The sequence below is a fragment of the Azolla caroliniana genome, unplaced genomic scaffold (assembly GCF_043228905.1).
Source record: "Azolla caroliniana isolate FFs.n. ecotype wild unplaced genomic scaffold, voAzoCaro1.0.p SCAF_5, whole genome shotgun sequence".
Classification (NCBI taxonomy): domain Eukaryota; kingdom Viridiplantae; phylum Streptophyta; class Polypodiopsida; order Salviniales; family Salviniaceae; genus Azolla; species Azolla caroliniana.
In genome coordinates, this window is record NW_028230440.1 from 8,854,001 (window position 1) to 8,878,593 (window position 24,593).

General features: G+C 42.9%; 1 protein-coding gene across 1 annotated transcript; it reads left to right on the top strand.

Annotated features, from left to right (window-relative positions):
- The first annotated feature begins 17,575 nt into the window (after positions 1 to 17,575).
- On the top strand, positions 17,576 to 20,876 carry LOC147864067 (omega-3 fatty acid desaturase, endoplasmic reticulum-like). The gene is made up of 8 exons (XM_087320179.1): positions 17,576 to 17,967; positions 18,786 to 18,875; positions 18,965 to 19,031; positions 19,130 to 19,219; positions 19,469 to 19,654; positions 19,734 to 19,814; positions 19,964 to 20,101; positions 20,368 to 20,876. Exons 1-8 carry the CDS (start codon positions 17,591 to 17,593, stop codon positions 20,539 to 20,541), a joined length of 1,203 nt encoding a protein of 400 aa, XP_087176305.1. The 5' UTR covers positions 17,576 to 17,590; the 3' UTR covers positions 20,542 to 20,876.
- The last annotated feature ends 3,717 nt before the right edge of the window (positions 20,877 to 24,593 follow it).

Here is a 24,593-nt window from a genome sequence, read left to right on the forward strand (position 1 = left end):
CCCCAATAAGGCTAAGGGGACAAAAAGTTGAATCAACTAGGCCAAGTCCTCGGCTCCTTTGTCAATCGGTCCCAAAGAAAGGGAGGATGATTTGATATCGTCGAAATCCTATTGCAGGGTGAGTCATCGAAAAGGACTCCTGAAGACGGTTCAAGTAATGTCGATCAGCCAACAACACCGATCGAAAGATCCGAACCAATCAACTTGGCGCCCAGGAAATCCGGACGAGTCAAAAGGCTGACAGAGTTTTATCAACCAGGCCTCGACTATGTCAACTACATAGACGCAAGCGAACCAAGCTCCTACGATGAAGTTATAGTCGTGCCAAACGCTGACACATGGCTACAAGCAATGAGATTCGAGGTGAACTCAATACATACGAACAAGACATGGGAATTGGTCAAACTACTAGCTCGAAGGAAGTCGTTGCCATACAAATGGGTCTTCAGATACAAATATGTATTCAATTTGGAGAAGCCCAAATATAAAGCTCGGCTCATCAACAAGGGATTCAAACAAGAACACAAGGTCAATACGACGAGATCTTCTCACCTATAGTCAAGATTGTCGAGATCAGACCGTAGAGCTATGAGAAAGATAGACTGAAATACACCAACACAAAAATAGAAAAAACAAGTCAACAGAGAATGCACAGTACATAGTATTTACATGGAAACCCTAAAACAGGAAAAACAGGGGGCAGCAGGTTTTCACTATGAACAGAGGACAAAAGAAAGATTTACAAGTTCCTGTGAATCAAAGAATACCCACTTAGGGTTTTGGCTAGTTCCACTAAACTATGCCTCTCTCTCTCTCTCACGCACTCACACATCTCCTCCTACTCTCTGCTACTCTCACTTCTACTCTCTAGAGAAGCTCTATACACACATAACCCATAAGTTTGCCCTAGCTATTCCTATTTATAGGAGGAACATGTTATTATTATTATATAATTTATATAATAATTAATCACCTGACTTGTCGGCCTTGTCTTCCACCATCCGAACGGCCCAACTTGGATCATCCATCCAATGTAGTCGACTATAATAGTCGACTCTCTATCTACTTCAAACCAGTCGACCACCCTATCAACTCGTTCGTCGATCGGATCGACCATCCTGTATTCGGCTTGTCGATTTGAGTGCCAACTTCTTCATTGACTTCGACATATGACTTTTGCCATAGGAGAGACAAATTCCTAACAAACTCCCCCTTCACTCCTATGGGCTGAGTCGGCTAGTCCTGTCTTTTACCGACAAACATTGAGTCTATCCATAGGTAGTGGTTTCATAAGAATATCGGATCCATTATCATCAGTATGGATCTTCACAAGGGTAAACTCTCCCTCATCCACCTTCTCTCGTAACCAGTGATACCTTCTCTGTATGTGCATGGTCCAAGAGTGATACGCAACGTTCTTGGCTAGATGTATGGCACTCTGACTATGCCAATGGAGTAAGAATTTTCCTTGCTTCATTCCCAATTCACTCAGAAAACTCCTCATCCATATCAACTTCTTACCAACCTCTACAACAACCATATATTCTGACTTTGTGGTCAACAAAGCCACAATCTTTTGCAGTCTTGACTACCACAACATTGCTCCCCCTTCTGTTGGGAAACATGTCCCTCCGGATGGGAAGAGAAGGACCGTGTTGGTAAGTATCTCGGCCGAGGCCAAAACCGAAAAGTGCTTTGGCGAAATCGATGCACTCTCTCCAGATGTGGCTGACGGCATCGCACCACATGCATCGTTGGTCGACCGGAGGCCTCCGATCACGCGACTATCCCCCGCCATCTCTCTGAGCCTACGCGATCTAGAGATCGTGCACCATCTTCATCAACTCCTCCAGAGCTGCACCCCCGGATGGGCCCTTGACAATGTCAATCGGAACCGTGCCCGACTCGAGCCACCTTCGTCTCTCTTCTGTCTGGGCTGGAATCGGTTACTCTGGCTTCTTCCCAGCACCCGGGCCGGTCGTCAACAACCCCGCATCGTGTTGGGATTTTCGGTCCCTCCGGATGGGATGTCCGGAGATGAATGACGGCAATTACAGTTACGGTTACGGTTACGGTCCCGGCTACGGAGCCGGATGATGAAGACCCCGGCTACGGAGCCGGAAGACGAAGACCCCGGCTACGGAGCCGGATGACGAATGTACCCGGAGAGAGATCCGGATACGGGGACATATTTGTGAATATGTTTGCCAAGGGCCCTTGAGGCTATATCTGTAAATAACCTGAAAGTCATATGTGTATAAATATGACTTAGGGCAAACAGTTTTTTGTTGTTACTCATTTTTCTGGTTTTCCACTTAGAGGGAGCTAAGTGAGCAGCCGAGAGAGAGAGAGAGAGAGAGAGAGACGAAGAGGTCGTTGCCTCTGTGTATTACCGCCGCCTGTGGCGAAGACAGTGAGCTCAAGGTTGTTGCCTTGTAGCTTCACCATTGTACATCTCTGTTTGTAGTGATAGTTGGAGTTTGAGGACTCCCGTGGTTTTTCCCATTTAGGGTTTTCCACGTAAAACATCCAGTGTACTCTTCTCTCTATCGAACGGTGCATTTTGTATTTCCTGTTTTCTGTGAGTTAATCATATTCCTCGGTTGTGGCCGAGCACTGTGCTCAACAAAGTGGTATCAGAGCGACGGCAGTGCAGAAAATGGAAGGCGGCAGCAGCGGGCAGCCGGGGATGATGGTGCTGAATGCGCAGAACTACGCCGACTGGAAGATAAAGATGGAGGATCTGCTCATTGTTCGGGACCTGTATGAACCGATTGACAGGTCGGAAATACCCAAGGGGGTACTTGAGACGGAATGGAGGCTTCTGAACCGGAAAGCCGTTGCAACCATTCGGCAATACGTCGACGTGAGCGTTCTACAACATGTGGCGAACGACACCAACGCATACGAGATGTGGCGGAAGCTGTCGGGCCTCTACGAGAGGAAGAATGCGTTGAACCGGACCTCCCTGATGAGGAAGATAGTGAACCTCAAGTACCGCGACGGCGAGAGTATGGTGGAACACGTAAGCACGTTCATGGGATTCGTGAACCAGCTTGCGGCGATCAAGTTCCCGTTGGAGGATGCAATGCAAGCCATCATCCTGATGTGTACATTGCCGGAAAGCTGGGAGAACTTGGTGGTGACTCTCAGCACCTCCTGCACCGAAGATAACTTGTCTCTACAAACGGTAAAGACAAGCATTTTGAACGAAGAAGCGCGACGGAGAGATAAAGAACCGGTCTCCGATCCGAAGATGCTGCTTACCGAATCGGATCGGGGAAGACAATGGAACCGGAGTCCGCAAAGACGGGAGAAGTCGGGGACCCGGTCGCAGTCAAGAGGAAGACCCACATGCTTCCACTGTGGGAAGTCGGGGCACTTCCGGAAGAATTGTCGGCATTACCGAAAAGACAACGGAGCCAACGACACCGATTCGAAGAAGTCACCGGAGCGAAACGGTGCATACCGGGGAGCCACGGACCGGAGAGGTCCGGATCGGCGAGGGCAGGACCGGAAAGGAACGACGGCACTCGCGGCAAGTGAAGAAGAGATAATGCTCATTACCGAAGAGAGGGAGCTGAACCTTGCCAGTGAAGAGATGACCTGGGTGGTCGATTCCGGAGCGTCGTTCCACCTGACCCCGGAGAAGAAATACTTCTCATCCTACACAGCCGGTGAGCACGGCTGTGTCCGGATGGGAAATGAAGGTACATGCCGGATTGCCGGCATAGGAGACGTGTGGCTGATGACATCAACCGGATGAAAGATGCTGCTGAAGGATGTTCGACACGTACCGGAGGTTCGATTGAACCTGATTTCGGCCGGGAGGCTAGACGATGCAGTTCGAGGAGTACTGTCGCTCGAAGGGAATCCGGCTCGAGTTTACTGTGCCGAAGACGCCGGAACTGAACGGGCTGGCCGAGAGGATGAACCGGACCATAATGGAGAGGGTCCGGAGTATGCTAGCGCATGCGAAATTACCCAAGGGGTTTTGGGCTGAGGCAATGTCGACGGCGACATACGTGATAAACAGATCACCCTCAGTACCTTTGAACGGAGACACGCCGCAGAGAGTGTGGACCGGTAGGGAAGTATCCTACCGGCATCTGAAGGTGTTCGGGTGTCTCGCATATGTGCATGTGGCAAAGGACCGGAGAGGAAAGCTAGACCCAAAGACCCGGCCATGCATATTCCTCGGTTACGGCGACGACGAGTTCGGCTACCGAGTATGGGACCCGGTCGACAAGAAGATATTCAGGAGTCGAGATATCATCTTCATGGAGGACAAGACACTCGCCGACTGGGAGTCGGAGAAGAAGATGAAGAGCTCCAAGTCGACCGGTGAGGATAAACTCTACGAAGAGCAGTCCCGACCGGCAAGGGACCGGTTAGCACTCGAAGACGGTGAAGAAACAGAACCGGCCGAGGAAGATGAAACTGATACCGGAACCGGCCCCGATCCCGAAATGGATTCGGATGAAGAGGAAACGGAGGAGCCGGTTATCGAAGCTCCGGAACGGAGATATCCTCTAAGAGAGAGAAGGGCCCCCCGGAGATTTCCGGAACCGGAGCACGTGCTGCTAACCGACGAGGGGGAGCCGGAGAGTTTTGAAGAAGCAAAGCTTGACACTCATAGCCGCAGGTGGTTAAGTGCCATGCAGGAGGAGATGGATTCCCTGCATGAGAACCACACATATAAACTTGTGGAGTTGCCGCTTCGAAACAAGTGGGTGTTCAAGCTGAAACCGGGAGATGCCAGAAACCCCCCGAGATACAAAGCCAGGATCGTGGTGAAGGGGTTTCAGCAGAAGAAGGGCGTCGACTTCGACGAGATATTTGCCCCGGTAGTGAAGATGACCTCCATCCGGACGGTGCTGAGCATAGCGGCAAGCATGGACCTCGAGGTAGAACAGATGGACGTGAAGACGGCATTCCTTCACGGTGACCTCGAAGAAGAGATCTACATGCAGCAACCGGAAGGATTCGAGAAGAAAGGAAAGGAGCACCTGGTATGCCGGTTGAAGAAGAGCCTTTACGGACTGAAGCAAGCTCCCCGGCAGTGGTACCGGAAGTTCGACTCTTTCATGACCGACGAAGGCTACCACAAAACGCAGTCCGATCACTGCGTGTTTGTGAAGAAGTTCGAAGGAGGAGACTTTCTAATACTCCTCCTGTACGTGGACGACATGTTGATCGTCGGACGGGACCAGGCCAAGATACGGATGCTGAAGAAAGTGCTTCACCGAACTTTCTCAATGAAGGACCTGGGTCCGGCGAGGCAAATTCTAGGGATGCACATCATCAGGGACCGGAAGAAGAAGCAGTTGTGGCTGTCACAGGAGAAGTACGTGACAAAGGTGCTTCACCGGTTCAACATGTCGGAAGCAAGACCGGTCGGGTCAACCCTCCCGGCAAACTGCAAGTTGTCCAGCAAGCAAAGCCCCAAGACAAAGGCTGAGAAGGAGGACATGATGAAAGTACCATATGCCTCTGCCGTCGGAAGCTTGATGTACGCAATGGTGTGTACAAGACCGGACATAGGATATGCAGTCGGAGTGGTGAGCCGGTACATGAGCAATCCTAGCAAAGAGCACTGGAACGCGGCCAAGTGGATACTCCGATACCTGAAGGGCACGGCAAACGTATGCCTCCGATTCGGCTCCGGTAAGCCCGAACTCGACGGCTTTACCGATTCGGATATGTCGGCCGATGCAGATACCAGCCGGTCCACATCAGGGTATGTGATGACGTATGCAGGGGGAGCTGTTTCGTGGCAGTCGAGGCTGCAGAAGACGGTTGCGTTGTCAACCACGGAGGCGGAGTACATGGCGGCCGTTGAAGCCGGCAAGGAAATAATATGGATGAAGGACTTCATTAGAGAGCTCGGTATCCGGCAGGAGGAGTACCGACTCTACTGCGACAGTCAGAGTGCCATCCACCTTGCGAAGAATGCGGCCTATCACTCCCGGACGAAGCACATCCAGCGTAGATACCACTGGATCCGGGAAAGGATAGAAGACAAGGAGTTCGTGCTGACAAAGATCCACACGGACGAGAACGGGTCGGATATGCTGACCAAGGTACTTACACCCGACAAGCTGGAAGCATGCCGGAAGAGGATCGGATTGGAGAGACATCCCATGCCGAAGTGAAGGGGGAGTTTGTTGGGATTTTCGGTCCCTCCGGATGGGATGTCCGGAGATGAATGACGGCAATTACGGTTACGGTTACGGTTACGGTCCCGGCTACGGAGCCGGATGATGAAGACCCCGGCTACGGAGCCGGATGACGAATGTACCCGGAGAGAGATCCGGATACGGGGACATATTTGTGAATATGTTTGCCAAGGGCCCTTGAGGCTATATCTGTAAATAACCCGAAAGTCATATGTGTATAAATATGACTTAGGGCAAACAGTTTTTTGTTGTTACTCATTTTTCTGGTTTTCCACTTAGAGGGAGCTAAGTGAGCAGCCGAGAGAGAGAGAGAGAGAGAGACGAAGAGGTCGTTGCCTCTGTGTATTACCGCCGCCTGTGGCGAAGACAGTGAGCTCAAGGTTGTTGCCTTGTAGCTTCACCATTGTACATCTCTGTTTGTAGTGATAGTTGGAGTTTGAGGACTCCCCTGGTTTTTCCCATTTAGGGTTTTCCACGTAAAACATCCAGTGTACTCTTCTCTCTATCGAACGGTGCATTTTGTATTTCCTGTTTTCTGTGAGTTAATCATATTCCTCGGTTGTGGCCGAGCACTATGCTCAACACATCGTTACATTCTCGCCGTTTGTTGAAACAACTACATACCCTTTTTACCACGGCCCAATCAGCCGTGGGCCCTTCATACGTCTCCAAATGGAGGCCCACCTTTTCTCGGTTGAGTGGATTGACCGACTTGATAAACAATAGGACCTTTCTTGTGTCGAGCACAGTCGGGTCCAGCGCTGAGAGCCGCGTGAATCGTCTTTCAAACTCTTGGAGGAGCATCAATGTGTTCCTCGTCTTTCTAGGGCTCTTGACCCACTCCATCAACTCCCTCTTTGATAACCAAAGTGAGTCACTGAAATCGTATCTTTCGAGGAGCCGCACCTCAAACTCCGGCCAACTTCGGTAGTCGGCCTGCATCTCGAGCACCTCTACGTGGATGCTCGGCGTAACTACCCATGGAAACACGGACAACCGTCTATCGCCTGGAACATCTCTCATCAGCATCTCAACCTTGAAGGCCTCTAGGTAGTTTGTGGTATCCTTTCAATTGAATCAGCCTATCGTGTCGACTACCATTTCCACGGCCCTGTCAAGTCCATTGGTGCTCTCTCGAGCATTAACCAGGCGGTCGACAACCACCGCCATCGCTTTGGCGAGTTCACTTCCCTTCATTTTCAAACTGCTCTACCTCCCCTTCACATCGGGTTCACCAAAGATGTTGTCGTATTCTGCGGGTATATGTTGGAACGGGGGGGGGGGACCGATAGGGTCTCGGACCAAGGAGCCGATAAGAGAGGAAAGGTTGTCTGTATCGGCCTCTTGATGACTTCACCGGAACGGTGTCTGAACGTGTAATCCTATCCGGATCGATTCCCGGATGCCGGACGATGAGCGCATGGGCTTAGAGACATATGTTGTTCCAGACTGGATGCCGGAAAGCATCAATGAGCTCACGGGGCTCACGCTCCCAGAAACGCAATCACAAAGAGGAACATAATAGAATAAAGCATAGGGACGCCCAAACACACAGGAGGAGCAACAACTAATGATTAATCAGAGGAAACAGAAAAGAAATACAACCGGACTCGGCCACTAGAAGAGCTTCGAGCTCTCTATACCTACATTCACACAAACAATGACAATGATACTGGTGGGCCTCTAGTCGGGAGCACTCGGGCTTCCTACGTGAGTAGAGGACTCCACAACACCGCACGAATATGCGGACACAGCAAATCGAATGCTCAACTCTCAAACCGACAACACTTCAACTTCCCAAATCGTGAATACCTCTCTCTATCTTCTCTCCCTTCTTTTGATAGCTCAAGGAGAGAGGGAAGTCGTTACATCAAGTTGTTAAGCCAACCGCTTTCCGTTAGAGATTTCCCTCGATTCTCTCCACCTAAACCTCTTTTTGTCCTCTATATGCGTGGGACATAAAGTACCCGCCCCCTTCTCTACACTACCTAGTACATCAAATACTCTACATATACTTACATCCGTTTGTACATAAGGTCATATTTGTGTGCATCCGTACACACACCCATTCCCACGCGTCCCCCCCCTTTTCTCCTAGTAACCGGAATTCTTCATGACACCATGTATGGTCATCTATGAATGTGATGAAGTACCAGGAGGCTCCTAGAGATCTCTCAGGCATCGGCCCACATATGTCTGTGTGCACAAGCTCTAGAGGTTATCATATCGTCTCGTAGTGGATAGAGTGCAGACTTTGGGTCTGTTTCCCGTAACGACAATGCTCGCAAAAGTCCGTTGTTGTCTGGAGGTTCGGGATATAACCAATCGTCATTAGCCGGTCTAATCCAACTTGCGACATATGACCGAGTCAGCCATGCCATAGGTTCGAGTCCCGCAATTTGGCTATGTTCACGGCCCCTTTTGGATTGATCTCCATTAGTGGATACAAGTTATTGCACTTGTATCCATTCCCAATTTTCAGATTTCCTCGACTGATCATCCATGTCGACTCACTGAGAGTCTTTCTATACCCGACTTCGTCTAACTTGCTTATGGAGACCAAACTCCTTTTTAGCGTGGGTACATGCTAGACTTGGTGCAAGGCGATTGTGTGGCCATTCGGCAGTCGGATTGACACGTCGCCGACTCCGGCGATTTTGCATTCCTACCCATTACCTAGTCGAACTATGTCGTTGGCTCCAGTCAAATAGTTTGAAAACCATTTGATATTCAAGGTTACGTGAAATGTGATTCCATAATCTAGAAGCCATGTATGCACGTCTTGCGCGTTGTATAAGACTTCACCGGTTGATGATTCCTCTAATGAGAGGATTTCTCCCAACCAGGATTTGGCAACATTAACTTAGTTGCCAGTGGGAGAACAGCTCGAGTTGGATTGTCTTGGATTCCGCTCAAATCACCCACCGCCCTCATTCTTTTTAATCGACTAGCAGTTAGAGGCATCGTGACCAACCTTTCAATTCGATATTCAAGGTTACGTGAAATGTGGCTCCAGAATCTAGAAGCCATGTATGCACGTCTTGCGCGTTGTATAAGACTTCACCGGTCAATGATTCCTCTAATGAGAGGATTTCTCCCGACCAGGATTTGGCAACATTAACTTAGTTGCCAGTGGGAGAACAGCTCGAGTTGGATTGTCTTGGATTCCGCTCAAATCACCCACCACCCTCATTCTTTTTAATCGACTAGCAGTTAGAGGCATCGTGACCAACCTTTCAATTCGATATTCAAGGTTACATGAAAGCTCCAGAATCTAGAAGCCATGTATGCATGTCTTGCGCGTTGTATAAGACTTCACCGGTCGATGATTCCTCTAATGAGTGGATTTCTCCCGACCAAGATTTGGCAACATTAACTTAGTTGCCAGTGGGAGAACAACTCGAGTTGGATTGTCTTGGATTCCGCTCAAATCACCCACCGCCCTCATTCTTTTTAATCGACTAGCAGTTAGAGGCATCGTGACCAACCTTTCAATTCGATATTCAAGGTTACGTGAAATGTGGCTCCAATATCTAGAAGCCATGTATGCACATCTTGCACGTTGTATAAGACTTCACCAGTTGATGATTCCTCTAATGAGAGGATTTCTCCCGACCAAGATTTGGCAACATTAACTTAGTTGCTAGTGGGAGAACAGCTCGAGTTGGATTGTCTTGGATTCCGCTCAAATCACCCACCGCCCTCGTTCTTTTTAATCGACTAGCAGTTAGAGGCATCGTGACCAACCTTTTTGCAATGGGTGCATAAAGCACTTGATCGACTATTCCTTGACTTCGACTACTGTCGATTATCGATCCTCCTTTCTTGATTGATTGGTTCTTCGGTCGGTTCTTCCAGCTTGTTTGGTCGAGTAGTGAGCTTCTGCCAAGTCATCGATGGTGAGTCCCATTGATTTTCGCCAAATGTCCTTTGTGAGAATTTGGTTGATCGTTCCGTCCAAGTTCAGATTTGGGCAATTGTTGGCGAATGTCGTGCATAATACCTCCCAAGTCGCCGGCAAGCTCGAAATTAAGGCAAGGGCTTTCACTTCTTCTTCGAAGTTAATCCCTTGGGAGGAGAGTTCGGATAACACCCGGCTGAAGGTGTTGATGTGGGAGGTCGTTGGATCCGTCTCTCTCATCTTCATATTGAACAACTGTCGGATCAATACAAGCTTTGATGAGGAGGATTGCTTCTCATAAATGGCCTGAAGCTTCTCCCACAGGGTAAATGTCGTCGTCTCTTTGGCCATACTGAAGTAGTCGTTCTTGGCCAGATGCATTTGAATGGTCAACTTGGCTATTTCGTCTAGTGAACGCCATTTGTCAGTTGTCATCGAGGCTACTTTGTTATTGTGTTGTATTGTCTCGATTTGACGTCGGATGATTTGTACATCCTGCATCATCTCTGTTACAGGCATGACCATATAATATCCCGTGGTAAGAAGGGTGGTCGGGTGGATCGACACCCTTTTTTCTCTCTCTCCTCTCTTATCTATTTCTCTATTATATCCTTATCATATGCTTACATTACTAGCTAACTCTAACAATCTCCTTCTATAGGGAAAAGTTCTTCTCATCGAACTTTCGGATTTCTACTCCAGTGCCGGATGTAGAGGCCACGTTCTTTGGGAAGTGAGATTTGCTAACCTGGGCTTTTCCTTCAGTCATTTCTTCTCTTCTCATGTTTGTGTTGTTGTTGCCGTCAGACTGCAAGTCGCTCTGATACCACTTGATGGAAATAATATGTAGAGATGTTGATGCGGAAGATGATTGAGAACTTGTCAATTAGTTCCGCAAACAACGTAAGTGTCACGAACACACCCAGGGCGGACTAGGACAGAACACGGATGACGGGGCTACGAGCGACGGGCTATGAACTTAGCGCTAGAAGTGATGAGGCTAGAAACTTGGGAAGTTGGGAGCGACAAAGCGAGGAACTTAAGACGTTGGGAATGACACAAGAGAATGAAGACAAAGATAAAGATCAATGAGACAAGACGATGTGAAACGAGAATACTAGATTGATGTGTTAATGACTTGTGTTAAATACCTTGAAAGGGACCAGGGAGGTTACCAATATTTATACAAGTTCTTAGATTGAATATCTCTAGAATATACTTGAGAAATATCTCTAGAATATACCCAACAAATTATCTCTAGAATATACCCGTCTAGAATACACCATAGAATATTTCTATCTAATATGGCTCTAGAATATGCTAGAATAACAATACTAAACTTTTATACACAAGTACATGCTCATATCAAAATGATTAGGCATGATGTCTTGTAGATGTGAGATTAGTTAGGTTCAATCCTCAACTATATATTTGATGTCAATGTGTTATGATAGTAAGTGTATATATGCACTATTACACACACACGCACACACAGAGGAAGAGTGTGCTAAAAAAAAGACGATGTTACATTAACCTTCAAACTCTAGAAGTACATTTTTTACAATGTTAGGGTGAGCTTATATACTCGATCCCTAGCTCAAGGGCGTGTTCACACTTAGGATACAAGTTGGAAGGAGTCATCCTTTTATGCCAACACGAAGTACACTATCACTTCATCCGAGAGTGTGCTCAGGCTAGAGATCGACCTACAGCACATCATCACGAACCTTCAGGTAGCCGACATCTTCACAAAAGTCGCAGGAGTCGACAAGCTTAGGCGATTCATGTCAGATATTGGCCTAACAATACCCACATTGTCGAGCTTGAGGGGGAGTACAACACCACCAACAAGTACAATGTAGCAATCGATCAATCGATCGAGGCCGACCAAGGGGAGTCGAAGCATGAAGCCAAACAAGCCAGGCTAATCGAACAAGGAGGAGAACATTCAAAGCCGATTCGACCGACCATCCGGACACAGAACCGAGGAATCGAGAAAGCTTAAATGAACCAAACAACAAGACAACTTTCCAATGACTGGAAGTTGTGTTTGAAGGGGCATGTTGAGAATCAAACCCAACTTCCCCAAATGCAATGGTTTTCACACTAGCAACAAACACTCTAGGTTCAAGCAAGTTTTGTAAATAGTAGAAAGGGTAGTTGCCCTAAGTTAGTTGGTATTTAATCCAACCCTTTTTGTAACCAAGTTACTGTGGATGTATTTCATATTTTTCTAATATGGCTTCTTGTTCTCTCTCTCTCTAAACTCTCTCTCTCTCTCTCTCTCTCTCTCTCTCTCTCTCTCTCTCTTTGCTTGTCTTACACACACACAGAGTTCCTTCCGTTGCACAAGATCATCTACACTCTTCATTTCTTTACAGCTTTTAAAAAGAGAAGTCAAATTCCATTCATTTGATGGTAAATATAGGCCATGGGTTTTTAGCATATTTCCACATCTCCCTTAGCGGTTCTATTAATCTATACTCAATAACTTCATATATCCATGGCATCACTTGAAAGCTCTAAGGTATCTTCCACATCCCATCTTTTGAACCATTTTTTTATTTCAATTACCCAATTAAATGAGATAATTTTTCTCCTTCTTATTCTTTTGGAGTTTACATCAAACATTCCAAACAAGATATGGTAATCTATCATTTGGCATATTCTTGACTCTGGATAATTGCCATCTCATTTTAAATGGTTTTCATCGAACTTTGAGAAGATACTCTCACATTAGGTACACTCTCTCACCCTCACAGGTGATCGGGATTGAATATATTGATGTCTTGTCTAAGAAGAACAAAAGCATGGCAAGGCCTTGCCAAAGATACTATACTCAAAATGAGAGATCCTCTAATAGTAGACATGGTATCACACCTGTGGTTGTGGGATTTAAAAACTTCATTCCACATGCCATCAAATCAAGGATGGTTCACCAAAGTAGGCTTATACATCAATGCACATTAGTTGACGTTGGATCCATTATTTTGGACTAATTACTAGATGGGAAACAACTCAAGCTTGATGAAGTTACCATGTGCCCGAGTTGATGAAAGTAGTTCAAATAGGATTAATAGAAATGAACCCAACTACATGAAAATGAATTTCTATCACGAACAAGAGGAAATTGTCAACTAGGCCATATTTTGAGGACCATAATTAAAGTTTTGGAGGATCTCGTTATCATGCAAGGTTTATTGTACACCAATCTAGAATTTTTGTGACCATTGCATGCTCAAGAGAGCTAATGGATATCCACGATGTCCATGTAGGAGGTGGGAGGAAACCACTTATGTTTTTGGGTCGATGCCCATGTGCTCACTTAGTGGAAGAAGCGGGATGAGATATTGGAGAAGTTCAAGATATGGTTGGTCACTTTGGGAGGCAAAGATGGGTCGAATGAAAGCTCTATATGCATTCAATATTTTTTATAAAGGATGAGGAATCCAATGAGAGTTTATAGCCCCTTACACTCCAATGAAAAATGTTGTTGTCAAATAAATGAATCGAAAAATCAAGGATCAAATTGTGTAAGGACTGTAACATGTGAATCTCAACTTGGAGTTCTAAGTGGAAATCTTGTTGGTTTTCTATGGAATGATAAACCTCTCCCTGTGCAAATAAAAAGCTTGATGGAACACAAGAGCTTTGGATCGAAAATGTGTGACAACAATTGTTATCTCCTAGGTTCTAAGGGAGGTCTCTGACAATGTTGGTCGACTCCAATCAACAATGAAGGGAACCATTCTTGACCAATAACGAATAGGGAGTTGGCATGCAATTTATTAATATCACCTCAAAAAGTAAATGATTATCCTCAAGTGATTCCAAAACGTCCCATAATGGGGTCCTTACACATAACTTAAAAATAATATTTTATTTGTTTATAATTATATCATATTCTTGGATTTTTACATGTCCTTTGTCAGAAGGCCAACATTGGTGAATTCATGGGACATCGATATTGTAGCAATCCAGCAGCCTAAAAGAAAAAATTCTCAAATAACAAAATGTCGGTGTTGACTATGTATCTGATATTCCTATTGAAAGTGATGTTGATAACTGTTTTTGGATTGTTCATTGGGACCAACGCCAACCACATTGGGAGTAACAAAATGTCTCGACTACATGTCGGTATCAAATGTATTTGGCGATACAAACGCTCAACTTGGTCCGGGGTCTTCCTCTTTAACTAACTCTCAGTAAGACTATAATTGCGGAATAAGCTCCATGCAAGTCTCCCCTAGGTGCCCAAGCAACTTCGGAATTTTAACAACATTGACCACAAAAAACATCCTATTTAAAACTAATCTTGTCAATGAGGTTGGCAAGTTTTATAAAGTGTACAATTGCCGTTCCATGACAATCCATGTCAAATATGCATGATCATACCTAGCATTATGGTTCGATGAATGACCCATACATGTATATCCACGATCATGCCTAACATTTGAGATCCACGCAAGATATATAATATAACCCATCCACGATACGAATCTATGGCACACGGATGAAGCACACCTATGACTATGTTTACAACATTAATTTTATGGGCTTTAATTAGCATTCATAATATTAATCATAATACTTTGAAGATCAGTAGTGGTAATATAAGCTCTAAGTAACACCCATAATCAACATTAACATGGGTGATATTATGAATGCTTTACAAAGCTCACAAGACCATTATTATTTTTATTATTGTTAAATTTAAGCTAATGTATAGGTTGGCTTGGCTTAATTTAACAAATAGGGGTACTATGGCCAAGGGATCATAAGCTTTTGTAATTACCCAATATTTATACAATACATGCATTACGTTTGAGCAACTATTGTGCAAATTCATCTTCTTTTCTTCAATTTTATGTGACATTCATCCCCTTTTTAATGTTAGTAAACAATAGGCATTTTGGAAGATAACCAACGAGAGTTTCTGAGGGTCTTAGTAAGTTGTGGACGAACATTTCTGAATTAAAAAGAAATATCATAATCAATCAATCAATCATTTGAGAGAGATGCAATAAGGAAACTTTCATATTTAGTTGTGAGTTGAGGTTGAAGTTATTTATAGCGCTAACGTCAATTGTTACAATATAATTGACTTGACTATAGTATTGGGAAAATATATGTGCAAGTAACAATGCAACCATGTGATTCATGTTGTACTTCGAAATGTTTATTGTTGTCTTGGTGAGATGAACTATGTGCTCACAATTATTTACATTGTGATTAATGTCGTTGACAGTTGTATTAGGTAATTTTGAGATATATAAAGTTTGAATGGGAGTCTTTTTAATGCTTTGAGCACTCTTTAATAGGTGCCAAAAGGGGCCAAAAGCTCATCCCAATGGCAAACGGCACATTAGGCACAAACTCCCAACATTAGCCCTTACATAAGCTTTCTTGTCGAATCTCGGAACCAAGGTCTACAAAATAGTATTCCCTAGAAGGAAGTTTTCATTAAAAGTTGGCGAAGAAAACTCAACAACACAAGGCTTGCAAAATATTATCTCTTAGACATCCGACTTTCATAAATCTTACAATGACGTACTTCCTAAAACAAAAAAGTGTGAGACCAAAAACTGACGATATGATATTTCCAAAGTTGTTACACTTTACGAAAAGCATGTAAGATCCTTCCTTCCCTCCGTAGAAACCCATATTTTGAAAACACTCTCAATACCATCGCATGTACTTTTTTCTTCAAAAAGTCATATCGAAGCAAAAAGCTTTGGAGTGGAGTAATTTCGAGAAATCAAATATTTTTCGAAATAACGGTGAGATAGAAAAGGTAATGAAGTAATCAATTGCATTCAAAGAATGGCAAGAGTCAAGACATGTTGCCTCTTTCTTTGTATATGTAGTGATGGGCACCTTCGAAGGCAGAGTGGCGGCCCCTTTGTAACTAACATGTATAGGTAGTCTCTTTAGCAAATGACACGACCATTACATTTGTTGTGAGTTGTGCAACCACATTGTATAGCTTTTTCTATACAAAAAAACTCCTAACTAATGGGAAAGCAACATCTTATTTGGAAAAAAAAATATCTAAAAAAGAGATGGAATAATGAAATTAAACAACACAACCACAACTTAGCATTTGCAATCACGAAGAGACTATGATAATGCATAAGAATATGCACACGACAATCACGTGCATGAGAATGGATCACATCGTAAACTTGGTCATAGGTCATAATCCATATACTTGTTGGAATATCACAAAAATATAGGTTGACATGCACAACTAACTTCATCATTGTGTAATACATGGCTCATCACTAATCCAATTTTGAGTGAGAACATAGGAAGCAAAGTCTCGACGAATTATTTTGTAGATCAATACCCTAGTCCAATTGCAAAATTGAATCGGATGTGGCACTTTTTGTTGTATTTTAGAACGATTTTATAAGGTTCTTCCACATACTTGAGCAATGAAAGTAATGAATATGTAAAGTATTATAACAGTACTACTACTACTACTACTACTAATATAAAAGGAAGCCGAGTTACATTTATGCTTATGACTCATGAGTATTATTATTGAATTAAAATTTGTGGCTATTGATTGAGACACGTATTACACGTTTGTACCATGCCCTATATGCTCCAATTACCTCGCATTGCCGTAAAAAGGCTCTATGTGCATGTGTTTGTGTTTGGGGAAGGTGAGTAAAGACTATTCAACATTAATTCATGTACATATTGTCGAGAGGGTCGGTCATGCAAAAGAAGAAAGCAAGAGATACCCCCTTCCCTTCCCTCTGTTTTTTTTTTTTGGTTTCTTTTGGCCATTCATGCTCATCATGCAAGGAGAGTAAATTGGCCATTCATGCTCTTTGACTCGTCTCTCTTGGCCCTCGGGGACGATTCAAGGAAAAGCAAGAAAAGGAAGCAGCTCAAATATCCCTCCAAGTCCGTCCGTCCGTCGTCTACGTGGTGTGTGTGTGTGTGTGTGTGGTGGTGGGTCTCATAAAATTTCCCCCATAAATCAGTTGGCCCCGGCCCCCCCACATTGGGCGGTCAGGTCAATACAGTGTCTTGTCATTTTGTTGAAGTGTGTGAAACCGATGGAAGGTTCGGGTGTGGGGCATCAAGCTCGGTTCGGTTCGGTTCGGCTCGGTTCGGTTCGGTAGGTTAGGGCGGGTCGCAACCTCCATCTCCACTCCACCTCCATCATGTCAGCTCCTGCTGTTCCTGCAGAGGGCTCTCCCTGTCTGTCTGTCTCTCTCTCTCTCTCTCAATCGCAGCTGCAGTCTGATTGATAACAAACAGTCAGTCAGTCTCTACTACTGTCATTGCACACGCACACCTTCCTCCTCCTTCCCCACACACCCACACCCACACTAACCTAAATCCTTTATAAACAGTTCTAACCTAATCGATCGACAGCTCTCTCATCCATTCCTCCTCTAGTCTTGCCTTTCTCTCCCTCCTTCTCAGCGAGAGCTTCCTTCCTCCATCTCCATCTCCATCTCCCATCTCCCATCTTCCATCTTCCATCTCCATGGCCCCTCCCTCCCTCCTCTCGCACAGACATGGAAGCGGAGATGGCGACGACGAGGCACACCCCCCCCTTCATCCTCCCCCACCCTCCTCCTCTTTCCATGCTCAAGAAGACCGCCTCCGCCGCGCCTGCAATGGTAGCACATACGACCTTCCTACTCTCTCCTTGTCCCAGATCCGTGCTGCTATCCCCGAGAAATGCTGGAAGAAAGACTCGCTCCGTTCCATTGCTTACTTCCTGCTTGACGTCTCCATCGTCTCCCTTCTTACTGTGTCTGCTCATTTCTTTGCCAACAAGCATCCCTGGCTCTTTTGGCCTCTCTATTGGTTCATGCAAGGTACCATGTTCTGGGCTCTCTTCGTCCTGGGCCATGACTGGTAAGCTCTCTCTCTCTCTCTCTATCTCTCTCTCCTTTTCTTTCTCCTTCGTCCGTTTCTCACTTCCTGCTGCTTCGCGAAACGTTTCCCACCGTTTCCTTCCTTAACGTTTCTTAGCTTCCGTCATAAATCATGCATCTCCCAGCTTCGTCCCTCGGGGACTTTGTTTGTTCGCTTTCATGGCTTTATCATCACCTCCTCTCCGATCTTCTACAGTCTCTCTCTTTCTCTCTCATTTCAAATGTTTGCAGGCCTCCCACCATTTTTTTTTTCCCTGTTCATCTTTTTCCCATCTTCTACAGTTTCCGGCTGTTAGATCTGTGCATGCATATGTCCACCCTCACATTGCTTCGGATCCTCGACGGTTGTCTTGTTTAAGATCTTTCCATTCATTCCTCCCATTCTTTAACAGACCACAACCTCGTTTTGGAACCTTCTAACAGTCTCCATTTTTTCCACCTTATGCATGCATCCTTTTCTTCCTTTATATTCCATCTTCTTGGTCTTATCTGCCGTTTTCGCAGGACCTTTGATACTTTGCATATATCGTCCCGAACTGTACTTTCATTTGTCACCTTAATCTTTACGTTCGTTCTGTGTATAGTCGCATCCATCCGCCCCTCTTTTTGGTCGGATCTGTACGTTCACCGTTTGAATCTCTAAATTCATCTTTGCATTCGTCGTCTGTACTTCCTTGCGTTTATCCATCATTTTCTTTATTTTGGATCTGTGAGCATTAATGAACAATCCGTTCTGTTTTAAACTATGCTAATTTGATTGCCTTTTACCCTTGTACCACATCTTTACCTGCTTTGTAGTGGACATGGAAGCTTCTCAAATAGCAAGAAGCTAAACGACGTCATTGGCCACCTGACTCATTCCTTCATCCTTGTGCCTTACCATGGGTGGTACGTTGGCATATATATAGTCAATGTTGTGGCTTAATCTACATACCATTAACGTGGCTTAAATTGACTGGAAATTTTGACCTTTGCAGGAGAATCAGTCATAGAACACATCACTCCAATCATGGTCATGTAGAGAGAGATGAGTCATGGCATCCTGTGAGTGCGCATCATTTATAATTTCTATCTATATCCTTGATTTAAAATAATCAAGAAAGTGCTCTGAGGCCCCGTACGTATTCTATGTTTATAATCAGCTTCCTGAGAAGCTCTATCGGAGTCTCAGCGATCGAACTAAGATGGCAAGGTTCTCGCTCCTGTTGATGTTTGTGTATCCGTTCTATCTGGTATTCCTCTCTTGAATGCCTTATTCTTCAGGTGGTTTTAGAGTCTATATAAGTTTGTCATTAGTATGAGCCTAAACCAGTGACTAGGATCATTTACCACTGTGTAGAAATTTTCATTTACCACTATTGAAAAAAATTCAGATTCTTGTTTTGTAATGTTCGAACATAATTGAATGCTTTTTTGATTTATTTTAAATATTTAAGCATCATGGGAAATTGGCATGATCTTCCAAATGTTTGATTGTATAGTGGGGTAGAAGTCCTGGAAAGGAAGGATCTCATTTTGATCCTGACAGCCCTCTGTTTTCTCCACGGGAAAGGAAAGATGTCATGACATCCACAGCCTGCTGGTTCGCCATGGTGGCTATACTGGGAGTCCTCACAATTGTCATGGGCCCTCTGTGGGTTGCCAAAATCTACGTGGCTCCTTACTGGGTCAGTATTTTTGTTTTCTTTAGTCGCGTTTGTATTTCATGCTCAAATCTGATGTATAATGCCACATGTATGTGCTCAGGTTTTCGTGATGTGGTTGGATATAGTGACGTACCTTCACCACCATGGCCATGAGGAGAAAGTTCCATGGTATAGGGGTCAGGTAATGTTATCTATGATGAATTTATGTTCACATGTGATTTGCCTGTGTTAAATGGCAACTCAATTTTGCAATAATCATGCATGCATAAATAGATACGATGTGTTTAAAGATTTGTAACTCGGCTCAGAATTTGGATACGATTCTTTCAGGAATGGAGCTATACGAGGGGAGGTCTCTCTACTATCGATAGAGATTATGGCTGGTTCAACAAAATACACCATGATATTGGAACTCATGTAGTTCACCATTTATTTCCTCAAATACCTCATTATCATCTAGTGGAAGCAGTAAGTGTTTGTTCTTTTTTGTGGCCTTTACCCCTCCCTGTATACATCGGTACCCATGTGCATACTGCAAGTTCCCGCATCAAAAATTTACTGGACAAACAAGCAAAAAAATAGTTACACCCCTCATCCTTCTTTGAATAGTGATATGGTCCAGATGCATTGCTCAGATTAGTGTGACCAAGATAGGAAACATGTGGATTTTGATACACTGGATTGTAGCTTGCGTTACGTATTGACCTTTCCTGTTGTTTTTTTGCATTATGCAGACCGAGGCAATCAAACCCGTGCTTGGAAAATACTACAGGGAGCCCGAGAAATCAGGACCTTTCCCAACCCATTTATGGAAGATCTTAGTAAAGAGTATATCTGAGGATCACTATGTTAGTGATGTGGGTGATGTGGTCTTCTATCAAACCGATAAAGAAGCCAAAGTAGCATAATATCCTCCATTATCAATGGAGACCACACTTGGTATAACAACATTAATATCCCTATTTGGTTCTGTCCAAAATTGGAACCGCTTGAATAAATTTGAATAACCCCTTTCCTCTAATGTGTAACTTTAAGAATGTATTTTGGTAAAAATTGAAGAGCTATTTTTAGAGACATTTTGGTTGGTGAGAATGCTATTTCCAGCACCTTTTGGGTGCTCTACTGAATTGGGGCATTATTGATGATGGGAGACCTCTAATTGTGGATTATTATTCTTATCATTATTATTATTGTTCACATTTAGATGGAAATTGAAAGAGAAATACAATTTAGTTTCTCGTTACCTTTTTGGTAGATATTCAATATCTCTCTTGTATTTCCCACTTGTTTAATTAGCCCTCCTTAAGGAGGGCGTAAAATTTAGTTCTGATGGTGAGTGAATAATAATGTCTGTTATCCCACACGATATAGGGAAGAAACATCCCTTTCTGCAGCTTGATGTGACTCGTTGGCATGTAGAATGGATTAAAAAATACTGTGCTCTCTTTCAAGTGTGTAGGAACATGCGGTTTCTGTTGATTAACAAAAAAAAGATGAATTGATTTAAATTTTATAGCGATTGTGACATGAATCAGGTGTAAATGTTTTAATGATGTCAAGGCTTTTTTCTTGTTGCCCTACTGTAGTAATCACTCTCACGTGTTCTATCTGAACGAGATACTGAACGTTACTACTTTGTCTTATGATCATCTCTCGCAACACTAGGAAAATGCTTGGAGTAAAATATGAAGGTGTGGCTCTCCCTCTAGGGCTTTTATGTGGGGGGCATATGATTAGCTAGGGCTATTTGGTCTTAACACTCAATATGGTGCGCACAAAGGGATCCCATTATATCCCTAGTCAAGAATTAGCTAGGGCTAGGAGTATTTGGTCTTAATACTCAATATGGTGTTTTAAAAATGATCCCATGTTGATATGTTGAACCATCACGTATATTTCACCGTTGTTTTGTTCATTTGACTATTAAATGTACACACAAACGTGTAGATTTGGTTCTCTTGTTAAATGTTCATTTCAATTGCAAAAGGTTGTGATGGAAAATACATGAGGAAAAAGATACTCTGGAGCATGTGACACTATGTATGTATTCATGGTATCACACCTGTGGTTGTGGGATTTAAAAACTTGTGGACACTATGTATGTATTCAAATCTCTTGACAAATTGAATGTTGTGGATTGTTAGAATTGTACGTCGTAGACTATAATTGCACAAAAGTCGCCTTTATGTTAAGCGGAGAAAAGAGCACGTATTTGTATAAAGATCTCTTCCTTTCCTTGTCAATACTCCTACTCAAGTGGAGTGTGGTAAGTTTTGCTCTTTTTTTTTTGCATGGTAAATACATGATTCTTTGCTTTCGTGCATTTCCTATGATTTGTATCTGCAAAGAAAGCAATCAAAAGTCGCTAGTCCAAGCAATCAATTATCAATATCCAAAAAAAGAATGACAAATTTGAATGTCAACCATGGTTGTAAGTTTTGTCACCATCCATGATTAGAGTTATATGGACATGTCATTCTTTTCCAACCTTTGATGATAACCATTGGCACAACTCAAGATATCAACGATACAAGATACTTATGGCCACTCTCAAGAAGTGCTTTATTTGTGCTTCTTTCATCATCATAGGTAATAACTAAGTGTTATTTGCTAACTAATGCGAAGTAGTGTTTTTTTGGTAATAAAAAAAAAGCACACGTTATTGACATAGTCACAAACTTTTGGTAAGTGAACCCAGAATTAGGCAAATTGTTGATGAACCAAGTTACATATCTTAACTCTTCGATAACTTTAACATTGGAATTGAAGAGTAATAATTTGCTATTGGCTTTACCAAGTGTTATTTGCTAACTAATGCGAAGTAGTGTTGTTTTGGTAAAAAAAAACACGCTTTATTGACATAGTCACAAACTTTTGGCAAATGAAGCTGAGTTAGGCAAATTGTTGATGAACCATGTTAAATATCTTAACTCTTCGATAACTTTAACATTGGAATTGATGAATAATAATTTGCACTTACATATCTAAATCTCATCGACATTGTGCTAATATTGTATTAAATCTAATGAGAATTTTTAAGAATTGCTGAAATCATCAAGCTTGTGGTTGGGTGTTGGTTAATCTATACATTTTTGGTGGATGATCTTAATTATTTATAAAGTTATATCTTATATCCCACGGCCAATTTTTATATGCTTGATGTGAAAAGGTCTCAAAAATTTGCTCCATGAAGGAATTAAGTTGAAAATGTAAATATATTTAAGACCTAAATCATTTATGGCTGATGATAATTTATGGAGGTCTAGAAAGGGACATATGCTAGAAACATTGGAGAAGAAAGATAGTAACATTCAAGCAAACAATGCCCCATGGTATGGTTGCCCACGTTTTCAATGGATGTATATTCTCAAGGATATGTGGTCCCATAGATCCAATTTGGACAACACTTTCTGTGCAATTGTAAGTTAATGGATTTGATTAAAAATTAAATGCTATTAGTTGGGTGTGATTCTAAAAGAGTGTTGGAGAATATGAACTTTTAATTTTGCGTTGTTTACAAATATTTCCCCATCATTTTCATTGAGAAGGAAATAATTGGGTTGACGAATTAGAGAAGTTTTAAGCATATCAATAATTTTATGTGAAGTTCTTTTTATAGACAAGTGTCTACCATTACGTAGTCAACATGCTTTCTTTCATACACGTACGTTATGGGTACCTAAAACAAAGGACAGTGTGTGGAAGAATATAAAAACTCTATAGTCCCAACTTTAGAATACATATTGGTCTATTCCACGTGCTCAAATTTTCAAGTTGAAAACTTTTGTTTGACATTTATTTGATGGTAAAACTTACGAAGGCAAGTGGGTCTATAAACATCTCATGGAACATCCCAATTCATGTCTTCATGTCGTTACACAAGTTTTCCTTCACTCGTCCATGGCCCCATGAGTTACTTCAACCATGCATAAAGACTAGGACTTGCAAGAACATAACTTGATTTTTTTATTTTGGACAAAGATGGAAGACGAGACAAGATGAACATAAAGACAATGTTTACTTTTGCAAAATTCCCAACTTCAATATAATATTTAGGCATTGAATGGAACCATATAATCATTATTTTCAATTTTATTTTAGGTGATGGATAATGAAGAAGGGGAAATAGATCTCATTGCAATCCAATGAAGAAATTAAGGACATCGCTAGAAATCCTAGTCCCTATATGAGTTCTAGGCGGTAATAATATATCGAGGATAGAGTGTATGTGATATTTTCGAGCACATCGTGATCTTAGGTTATATAGATTTGGCCTTTGCATATATTCTTTATTGCACTTTAGAAAGTCTAAGCTGATGTTTGGTATTTTAATTTTGTTGGCGAGGCATATAATTGATTTCTTTCTTCTATTGGCTTCTACTATACTTTGATTTTGTTTTATGCACTGATAGGTTTTGATTTTGATTTTCCATCACATTTAACAATCTATGAAAGAATGCCCCTTTCATTTAGTACTCACCCTTCATATTCTTTCTTTTTTTTCCAAAAAGCTCACCCTTCCTATTCTCCTTTTGCTCTCAAGCTATAAGAATCATATTTCTTCTCTCAAGCTTTGAGAATATTATTTCTACTTGCAAGCCTATCGATACTTACGCCATGTTCATGGAATTTATCAATATCATGTGTGAATGAGCTATACAATTTTCTCCTTTCGAATTTTAATTGGCCATGTATTCTTGCGGCAAACCCCCTCTCCTAATGGGATGGTTAACTGCACAGAAAACTATAACTACTTGTACAAAATGACCTTATTAGGATCTTACATCAACAATAAGACACCAAGTACCCATATAAGCTCACAATATTCAAGGAGAATATTGAAGTGAATGTGCAATATAAGTTCATGCCCATTGGGGAGATGATAATATTTAGGACATGAGAACATTAGGAAAAATCACATATCTTAGTTTGCTCGTTTCATCCATTTCCTTGTTGTCTT

What these genes read in the sequence shown, in the direction of transcription:
- LOC147864067 (XM_087320179.1), top strand. Translation starts at nt 17,591, where the DNA reads ATGGCCCCTCCCTCCCTCCTCTCGCACAGACATGGAAGCGGAGATGGC. An exon ending in CTTGTGCCTTACCATGGGTG is followed by an intron (nt 18,876 to 18,964) that starts GTACGTTGGCAT and finishes TGACCTTTGCAG; the next exon opens with GAGAATCAGTCATAGAACAC. An exon ending in TCTACGTGGCTCCTTACTGG is followed by an intron (nt 19,655 to 19,733) that starts GTCAGTATTTTT and finishes GTATGTGCTCAG; the next exon opens with GTTTTCGTGATGTGGTTGGA.